Below are 10,476 nucleotides of genomic sequence, written 5' to 3' on the forward strand. Positions count from 1 at the left end.
GGCTGCTGCTGCTGTGTGCGGAGAGCCCGGGCTGGCGACTGCTGCTGCTCCTGGTGTGTGCTGCCGAGTGATGGCGGCTGCTAGGCTGAGAGAACGACAGGTGGATGTTGTCACGGTTGTGATGATGCGTTCACAAAAACCGGCATTCGACAAGGAAGGGTGAGAGGGACGAAGCTGCTCAAGCGGCGATCTAGAATTCCATTGCGCGCGGAACCGCTATACATGGTATACGGCATGTTTCCGGCCGCCCAGCTCGGTCGCCACAGCATCAGACCCTGCTTGGTGTTGGCGGTGCGTGCTGCTGACGCTATGCGGCTACACACACGCACACAGCACACCCCCAACCCCCTACACACACGCATCGCGGTACCCTGCTCGTGCTGTGCTGACCCCCACACCCCACCCCGCATGCATGTGCATGTGCGCGGGCAGGCTGCCATGCATGCCCTCACACACATCTGTTGCGAGCCACTCGTGTTGCTGCCAAGCACACATACGGAGGGCACTTGCAATAGTGCCAAACGCGCACGCATTCACGCATACAAACACATTGACAAACTCCTCACTGCGGCTTGCCGCCTTGCCGTGCCACGATACGGCCCCTGGGCCCAGCACATGCGGCACACCTCATCCCCCGAGCTGCGCGCGCCACCCGCAGCGCCGCGCGCACTCGTCGCACGCTGGCCTGCGCGGTCGCGTCTGCATGCCAGCAGCTCATTGCGGGTTGCTCACGCAAAGCCTGAGGCTCGTCCTCGCAACAAGCAGCTCAGCATCTGCAGCAGACGAGCCCCCCCCCCGGCCCCTGTCAATTGGCTGTTGGCATCTGGTGACACCAGGCTGCCTGCTGCAGTGTGTGAAGACTAACAGGCAGGCAGCTCGGCACACGGAACCGGCTGCGGCACGCCCTCTCAAGGCTTGAGAAGAACCTCTGGGCATGGCTGGGCATAAAAGGGCTGCAAGACAAAGATCCGCCTGCCAAGCGGTGCATCCGGCAGCTGGATTAGCGATGTGCCTGCCAGCCAGCTGCTAAAATGTGCACACAGGCTGCCCCTGGGCCGGTGTCCGCTGTGGCGGGCCGCGCAGCTGTGACGTCGCCCACTGCCGTGCACTGCAAGCAGCGTCGGGTTTCCACGTATGACGCGCCTGCCGCCTCCAGGAGCAGCAGGCCGGAAACCGCGGGCTGTTGTTGTGGCTTGTGCTTCATGCAGGCCTCGCCCTTGCGGCGGCCCACCCTGCCATCCGGCGGGTCCGTTTGGCACACTTGCTGCCAGCTCCTTGTGCGTGGCTGGCGCTGCCGTGACGGTCACAGGGAACCAGCGGCCGCGGGCGCGCCTGCGGACGGCCATGTTGCCCCGCAACTTTGCCGTGGGCTGCAAGCCCGCAGCCCCATGCATGACACCACACTGGATTGCTGCCGCCCCCGCTGCGCATGTAGAGCTCCGGACCTGTCAAATCGTGGCCTGGTGACATGCACGCACAAGGCAGTTCCATGGAACAGGTTGATGGGGGAGCCAGCAAACACATCCCAGCTGCTGCCTCTGCGGTGCACCTGTCAAACACGCCGGCACTGCGTCAATCGCCGCAGCACACTGTGCGCTTGACAGTGACTGCTCCTGATGTTGTCGCCCCGCCCCAGCAGCTGGCGCCCCATCCTTTGCTCAGGAGCCAACCCTCTTGGCCGTCACTGACAAGGCCCCAGCTTCCTGCCTAAGCTTTTTTCGTTTTTTTCTGCAATCACGACTGCGGCGCTGAGCGTGCGCCCCAATCAGCCAATTGGCACAGCTTTGCTTGGTGCGTGTCATGGGCGACTTGCCTGGAGCTCCCAGCCTTGCAGGTACCAGGACAGTGACCCAGGGTTCTGCAGAGCGCATCATAGTTTACCCAGATGTGTGACAGGGGCGTAGCACCTCAGGAAACCAGCATACACCTGGTACGCAGCTGTCATTGTGCTCTTGTACGGTACAGCTCTGCTGGTCACGTGCGGCAGTAAGCAGCGCTTCGGACAGCTGCGATGAGGTGCTGCGATAAACAACGTAATTTTTGTTGCTTCAGTTTGACCCTCACTCCCTGAAGTCCACTCAGGGCCGATCCTGTCCCCACCCGTGGCACCCAATCACGCACTGTCCGGAGGATTCGGTCCAGATTGGTCACTTCGAGGGCTGCGGCGGCCGGTTCCAAAATCTGCTTACCACAAATCCACCTCGGCTATTTTCTACGCAGCAGCGACAAACTAGCACCTAGGCCCGACCCCAGAGGCGTGTCGACAAGGTGGCCGTGGCAATCCACAGCCAGTCGCATGCCGCAACCTCAAGAGTGAAACGCAACAAGGAGTTGGCGTTGACACTGTGCAGATGGGAAAGCGTTGCGGGCCCCAAGCTTCGAGTTGTGGGCGCTGACTGACACCAAGGCCACCAATGCAATCCCGCGCTCCGCCGTTTTGATCCCCCGCAGAAGGGCCCCTGCCTTGGCATCATGGAGTGTACCGTTGGCCGGAGGCCAGGGGTGTCTGTCCTGATGCTGCTGTGCGCCATCGTTGTGGGCGCTTCAGCAGGTGACCAGGCCACCTGGCCAGCGGTCCCACCAGTCACCCGCCGAGAGGGCTCATCGCGCGCATCGTTTCAACTTGCGCATACCCCGCCGCAAAATCAGAACGCACTGTCGCGAATCATCCTGGTTGGGTCCGGGCCGGCTGGTTCTTAGCGCATGCTGGGGCGCACCTGTGCGCCGGCCCACCCACATTAGTAATGCTCAGTCAGTCCGGGCTGAATGATTACACCCCCGGGGGATCCGCCATGGTTGTGCATTACCTGCCGCAACATCACCATCACATTTTGTCCCCTCTCACACAAATTGACCTCTCCCAGCCGCAGCTGCCTGCGACTGCAACGCGCTGACCCCCAATGACTTTGAGGGTCCCCCGGCCTGTGGCACCGACGGCGTCACCTACGCCTCCGCCTGCCTGGCCCAGTGCCAGGGGGTCAAGACCCGCACCAAGACCGGCCCCTGCCGCGCCGACGACGAGGCCAACTTTGCGTCGCCCGCGGAGACCGCTGCTCTGGGTGCGCACGCGGCGAGTTGAAAGGAAGCAGCTCGCCGTGAAGCACCTCGTCTGGGCACTGCCACCATGCCCCATGAGCTGCCAACCAGCAATGTTTGACACAATACAATATCAAACTGAAGAGCTGTTCATGCTGGAAGTTAGATATCTGCGCAACACGCAGAGCTTCAACCGCTCCTGAACTTGCTGATTCTAAATTCCCACGTGAACCTTTGAAACGTGCCGCTTACCCCCTGGCGACAGTCAACACCCGGCGTGCGGCGCTGCTGGCGGCTGGTGGTGCTGAGCCCCAGGCAGTCCTCGCCAGCCCCTTCCTCATTTCGGCGGAGATGGCATCCCGTTTCAAGGGCGACGGCTGCACACTCACGGGCTTGGCCAGGGAGGCAAGCCCCGCCGACCTCACTGCTGCTAGCCTCAAGTCTGACGCCGCGCAGCAGCTCGTTGCTAAGCGGAAAGTCCGGCGCCTCCCCACGAAGTTGGCCCAGCGCCCCATCGCGGCTGCCCTCGCAGACCCTAGCAACCCGCTCTCGGTGCTGCTGCTGTATGTGTGCGCCAACAAGAAGCCCGTTTCCGCTGCAAAGGCCCGGGCCAGCGAGCCCTTCAAGGGCGAGACGATCGAGGCTCCTGCAGATGGAACGACCCCCGCTGCGGCTGGCGGTGCTGTGACGCCGAACTTTGTCATTGGCACCGACGATCGCAAGTTCCTGTCTCCCAACAAGTGGGTTCGGGCGAGCGGCCGGGGCTTGAGGGGCGGCCGGATTTGCAGCATAAGATCTGCACCAGCCCTTCGGCACTTGCCCTGTTGGTGAAGCAGATGCAAGACTTCCAGCCATGCGGTGTGGCTTGAAGGGTTTCAAAAGGAACGCCAATGGTAGCATGTGAATGCGAGGATGCGGGTCTTTAATGGAACGTTTGTTTGGAACGCTCGCGTCGCACTCCCTCAGAGCGCTCTCTGTTGAGTGCATGTGCCATGTCCACAACGTCGCTCATTGCCTCCCCGTCCCTGTGTCTTCATGTGCAGGGCTTACCCAGGCAGTGCAACAGGACAGCTTGTCAGTATCTTGCCCGATGGGAAGGAGAAACTCTGCACCGGAGCATTGATCGCTGCCTCCACTGTCCTTACATCCGGCAGCTGCATTCACACTGGTGGCCCACGTGGTGAGGCCTGCTTTTGGGTAGTCGTGTGGTGGGTTTTTATCAAGCATGCATATGTGAAGTGCATCGGTGGATGTCCAGATTGTGCGAAGCTGCAGGCAACTGTGGTTTTGTGCACTTGAGCTGCAAAACAACCATACACACACATACGCACACATGCAGCGGACCCCCCTTCAAACATCTACACAAACATACATATGCACACGGGCATACACACTGCGCGCACACAAGACACATCAAGGCATGTGTTCCCTCAACTCACATACCAACACTCTCGCGCCCCTTGATCGGATGCCGTAACCTGCCGTCGATCGACTTGTGTGCGCACAGGCGGCTGGGTAAGGAGCGCGTTGTTCGCTCCGGGGCGCACCACCACCACCGCAACCAGCACGACCGTCTTCAACCCCTTCGGCACGTCTGGGTCAACAGTTATGGTTGCCCTTCTAGTGAGTTCTGTGCCGCAGCTCTCTGCTCTACAGGAGGAGATCCTGGCACTTGCGGCGACGATTGGGCCGAGCTCAGGCCAGGCTTCGTGCCTTGATCCCGTGGATGCGACCGTGGATGCACAAGCATGTACATGCTGCCTTGTCATGCAGTATGAAGGGCTGGCAGCTTGGCAATCATGACAATCAAACCCTGCTTTGCCCCTGTTTCACGGCAATTTCATGCAGGGGTGGACCTCAAGTAGTACTTGGGAGTACAACATGTGAGATTGAATTTGCATAGGCGGGAGGTCATTCTCCCGCTTGTCAGCTTCTCAGCTTACATCTCAGTGGTAGTGTCCCGCCAGCAGGCCATTGGCCATAGAGTGGTGGCCCAATGTTTCCGAGTTGTGGACGTGCAAGCCTGTTGGCATTACGCCAGCAATGTTTCACAACTTCTGGGATGGCTTCATAACACACATGACTACCCACGCTCACCACGCGTTTCTCTGCAGCGGCCTTGTCAAGCTGCAGTCGCCCCTCGGCCAAACAGCTGGCTGGTTCGGTTACCGTTGGACAACCAACACGAGGCTCTCGTGGACGACGATTGGGTGAGTCTGACCCCCTGACCGCATCGGCTCCGCCGCGATTAGACCACAAAGTGCCATGTGACCGCCTGGATGCTGCAGCCGCATGCACTAGTTGCCCCTACCCAGTGGAAAGCACCATACAAGCTGCACTGTGAGCATTGCAGTGTGCCGCAGCTGGAACTGCGCTCGCGCCAGTATGCCAAGAAAGGCATCTTTGTGCCCCCCCCTTGCTGCGACGCCACAGGTACCCCAATGACAAGGCCAAAGGCAGCATGTGGACCACCTCTTGGTGAGGGAAGGCGAGCTGTCTCAGACGTCGATTTCTTGCAGCGGTCTAGAGCCATCCAGAATCATGAGATTGGGGACAAAGCATGACCGAAGTTTGCACAGCAGGGTGAGAAAGCAAGATAGTACACTGCGCAGAGGGCGTCAACGCGCTGAAACAACAATTGACATAAGCTTGTGTGGTACATTCACACACGCCTTTAACCTTTTCCTGCTGCACATGCGTTTCTAATCACTGCGCACTGAGCTGAGAAACACACCGCACGGCCCTCCTTACAGCTCCATGGTAGACAACAAGCCGTCGGATGGCCTCACAACACATACGGTAACTGGGCAAATCATGGCAACCTTGGTGAAGCCTGCCACTGCGCCAACTAAGCGGGCTGCCATCTTGCCAGAAAGATTCAACCCAGCGACTGTGGTGGTGGGCTGATTTTCACAACGCCCACCTCAACGCGCTGATAGCAATTGCACGCGGTAATTGCGAGTGCATGACGCATGCAATATGCTTCTGACCCCTCTTCCCCCCCCCCCCCGCACCACGCAACCTGCTGTAGTGTGACACGGCGGCTGGCCAGGAGGGCTCGCCCATGGTGAGTGACGATGCCCAACTGCCTTGCAGACGGAGCACACACGTGAAAAATGTGGCGTGCCTATGTGGCTAGCCTGTCCTGCTGCCTCGCGCTACGCCCTAAGGTTCAACATGCTGTCGTGCACCTCTTTACAAGCCTCTTGATGACCCCTGGAGCTCACGCGCACCCTCAATCTCATGCCGTCCATCTGCGCACTATTCCCAACAGTTTGCCTCTGGAACCAACTACATCGAAGCCGTTAATTCTCACACCGTGCAGTCATCAACCGGTGACAAATCCAACGTGGCCACCCAGGTGATTCCCGATATTAGGACAAAGGGGAGGGGAGGTACTTGGGACGGATAGAATCACTCCCACCTTTCCTGCTTGTCTGCATCCCCTGGTGACGGGAGAGAGAAGGCTGCAGGGAGTGAGAAAGGGGATGGAGGACCATGGCGGAGTGATCGCGTGCATGTGGCGGGCGCTGCCCCAGTGCTGGACGGGTTCTTGCGTGCAGCGGGGGCCGGCGGGCACGCGATGGGAGCCAGCAGGCAGCCCAATGCAGTGGGACTAGGAACCCTTCACCCTCCTCCTGCCATTGAGTCGGCCTGCGCTAAGACATACTGCGCCACCTGACACAGTCGCATCTAATGTATCCCTCCTGGCGTCACTTGCAGCTCAATCAGGGATCGTTTGACTTCATCAACAAAAATAAGTAGTAGATTCCCTCCAACGGCCGAGGGGGCTGCACACACGGCGTGCTTGTGAAAGGGCCCACAGCACACCTTCTGCTTGTGTGACATGCATGATTTCAATTGGAGGCCTTGCCAGCAGTATTAAAACCCAGTGGGCGTGAGGTGCATCCCGCCGCCCAGTTGTCGGCACTCCCACAGCGCCTGCACTTGCGCTGCAAAATTTCTCATGGACGCCTAGACTCCGCACACGAGCACTGCCCGCGTCCTCAAAAGCACCTGCTTGAAGTTGCGAGGGGCTTACTTTGGGCCTGAGCGCGCGCACCTCATGGACCACACTGCCTCAGTTCCGCTGCGGCCGTCCGCAGGATCACGCACATCACGGAGGGAGAAACCCTGCCTGCAGGTCCTAGGACTGCAGTTGGGGGACGGCGTGCTTGGCTGTGAAGAATTTTTTGTGTGTGATATGCACTGCTGCTGCGTGTTTATCAACCCAAGCGCGCACTCTGTAGGAGCACACCCTGAAGTGTGCTGCACTACTTTTGCTGTTCGTATTGTGGCATCAACTTGGCCGCTCGCTCGCCCACTCAGACACTGACAAAGCCACCTGCGTCACATGTCGCCACGCATGCACGCGTCGTCCTGTGCTGCGTGTGTGCACTGCCCTGATGTTGACGGATTGAAACGTGGACCGTCGAGCATTATTCCTAGCTGCTGCCGAATCCCCGCTCCATCCGTCTTCCGCAACACGCTGTCCAAAGGCACAACTTTTCTGTGCGCTGCATTCCGCCTATTGTGATCAGGTTTGCACATCAAGCCGGCTAAGTGCAAATTATTCGGATCCTTGTCCATCATGGCTACAGGAGGCGTGCGACTCCTTCTGCCCGCTGCTTAACTGCGGCATGCATGCCGCGTGCCTGCTGACATCTGTAAAAGCCTGGGTGGATAGTCACTGATGCAGTCCCCAAAGAAGAGCAGTAGAGCTGTGCACACGAAGAGCGCAGGTATGCCGGAAAGCGAGTGACAGCGTTGAGGATCTGCTATTTGTTGATGGGGCTACTCCTGGGCCTGTATGATGCTGACGCTTACTGGGGTGTGCACACGCTGCATGGGCCGCTCTTGGGGGCGGCGGGCTGCTTCCCTCGCGCTGAAACCGAGCAGCGCGCAGCTCAATGGCAAATGCATGCTTGGTGGCGGATTGTGGTTGTAGGTGCCACGGGCTGGCGTGGCAGCCAGGAGGTTTTGAGGTGTTGAGGTATAGCAGCAAACTGCAACGCTCGCACTAAAAATGAGGGCATACAGTCACGGGGCGGCACAGACATGATGATTGATGTCGTTTGTGCAGGAAGTCACCGCAACTTGTTGGGTGCTGCAGTCAACAATGCGACCGATGTGATGTGTGAGGTTTGGAGAGCTGTGATTGACTGCTGCCCCACCGTCATTACACGCCATCCAGGTCAGCTTAGCCGCACAGCTACCACACTTGAAGCACCTCATTCAGCCGGGTGGCGGCCCTGTCAAAAGGCGCACATGCTGCTGGGGGCGCCCTCACACATGCATACGCAATCCAGGCGGTATACCTGTTACGCTGTGAATACAAGAGCTTTCTGTATGGCACGTGGAGGGTTGCTGGTTACCAGATAGGTTTGATGAACGTCAAAAAAGGCAAAGCAACCCTTCAAGCAACAAAGGAACCTACCCGCTTCCCCCTCCAAGGAGCTTGCTTCGCTTGATTAGCGTAGCTCTATCTGAGATTTCCGACCGACGCGGTGCATGCGTGATGGTGACTCCAGCGCGCCCCTGCTTGGTATGTAGCCAGCGCTGGCGTGTGCTGTGCAAACAGCGCGAGGGATTCTCAGCAGAGCCCGCAGGAGGCCAACCATCTGACGCGGGATGAGGTGGTAGCCCTGAACCTGTGACATTGACCAAAACATTAAGGCACGCGAAACAGGTGCCCTTCTGATGCAGCTGCGAAGCAAAGGGTGCGTGAGACCGCCGGTTCCAGTCAAGAGTTCTGCAAGACGATTCAGGCCTCAGGCTTGGCCGCTGCCGTGTGCCTTCAAATAATGGCCCCCCTCTGGCGAGTCAGCTAGGTGGCTGGCTGACCCCGTGACGCACGCTCCCACGCTGCTGGGGGTCATTTGGTGCTTATCAGCAGGGCTCGCACAAAGTGTGCGTGCACAGGAAGCTGCTGACATGCCCCCCTAACCTGGCCGTTGCCACTTTTATTGGGACTGGCACTCTGTGCTGGCTGCAGGCAGCTGTGAAGTGCTGCAGGGTTTGAGCGGACATTGCTTGAATGAAAGGGCCAGATACATATTACACCCAACCAATCAGGGTACCAAGGGTGTTGCATCGGCGGCCGCGCAAGACAAGGACACCGGCACACTGCGGGCCCCCCATAACACCCTGATCCAGCAGCAGGGGAATATACAAGCCATCAATAGGTTATGTAGCTGAAACGTGAACGCACGGCGATTGAGAGCTCAGCTGAGCCCTTGTGCGCCGGCAGCTGCGCCTCGCGCGTTCGCATGGGCAAGGGCGCCAGCACGCACGGGCCCAGCTTGGAGATGTTGTGAAAACCAAAGGCGGTTCTCTGCTGGCAGGCGCCTGACAGCGAGCGCATCTGCACAGTGGCTGCAAGAGGCGTTCACCTTCAAAACAGGAACTTGTAAGATCAGAGGGTCCAATCTAATGCCGCCAAGCCCCTGCAGGCTCGCAACAACGGCAGTACATATGTGCACAGGCACGAGTGTGTGTGTGTGTGTGTGGGGGGGGGGAGCGGAGAAACTGCTTGGCACCTTCCAAGCAATCAGCCGGCGACTTGTCGCGGTGCACCACAGACAATAACTGTGTGGCAAACGCCTGGCAAGATATGAGGAAAGACAAGGCAAACATTATGAACATGGGCGCCCCCAATGGCAGGCCGACAATGGCACATCAGGGGTCCCCGCAGGTGGATGCGGTTTGTCTTCCATCCTAATGGAGGGGCCGGCATGAATTAAGTGGCAGATGCGCCGCTGAGAAAAGGCCGACTTTAAGTGCGGGGTTGGCGCAAAAGCGGCTGGGCAGGCAGGCAGGCAGACTGGGGTGGGGAGGCAGGCAGGCAGGCAGGCAGGCAGGCGAGTATGTGGGTAGGGTGGCAAGCAGGCAGGCAGGCATGTGCTATGTGGCAGGCATATGCTATATGTATGATGTGCAAGCCCGCACGTCTTTGCAAAAAAGGCACAAAAAGGTTTCACAATTTTCAGGCTCTTAGACAAGGCTGGCCAGCACGCCGCGTGCTTCGGCCGTGAGATGAGACATCAGTGCGAGCGTGCATCCCTCTTCTTGGAATTCACAGCCCGAGTGCGGGCCTGTCTGTCCAGGTGTGGCACAAGGAACTGCAGTCAAAGGCAGGCTTACTGAAGCCCGCCCGCTGCCAAAAAAAGCAGCGTGCACCATGGCACGGCCGACAGTGTGTGAGACAGGCCGGCTGGAAGGCGTGCGGCTGAGAAAAGGCCGCAGGCGCGCGGTGCGGTCCACATTAGGAACGGCTGCTCACAATGGTGTGTGGCGCGAGCTGCAGCACGGGGCTGGTCGAGCAGTGGCGCGCGACCGGCTCGCGCGGGTGATGGCGAAGGCCTTTTCAGTCTGGTGTGCGCCCCACAAAGGACTCAGGCATCACATCGCTGAGGAAGCACCCCTGGGTCACTCACGGCA

The 10,476-nt window shown here is 59.2% G+C and overlaps 1 protein-coding gene across 1 annotated transcript; it reads left to right on the forward strand.

The window, feature by feature from the left end:
• Positions 1 to 2,514: 2,514 nt before the first annotated feature.
• On the forward strand, positions 2,515 to 5,518 carry MNEG_4605 (hypothetical protein; the record flags this gene model as incomplete). The annotated part of the gene is made up of 4 exons (XM_014046918.1): positions 2,515 to 2,551; positions 2,865 to 3,059; positions 3,569 to 3,776; positions 5,470 to 5,518. 4 exons carry the CDS (start codon positions 2,515 to 2,517, stop codon positions 5,516 to 5,518), a joined length of 489 nt encoding a protein of 162 aa, XP_013902372.1.
• Between the last annotated feature and the right edge of the window lie 4,958 nt (positions 5,519 to 10,476).

Source organism: Monoraphidium neglectum (genome assembly GCF_000611645.1).
Source record: "Monoraphidium neglectum strain SAG 48.87 unplaced genomic scaffold scaffold00649, whole genome shotgun sequence".
In the NCBI taxonomy this organism is placed as follows: Eukaryota; Viridiplantae; Chlorophyta; class Chlorophyceae; order Sphaeropleales; family Selenastraceae; genus Monoraphidium; species Monoraphidium neglectum.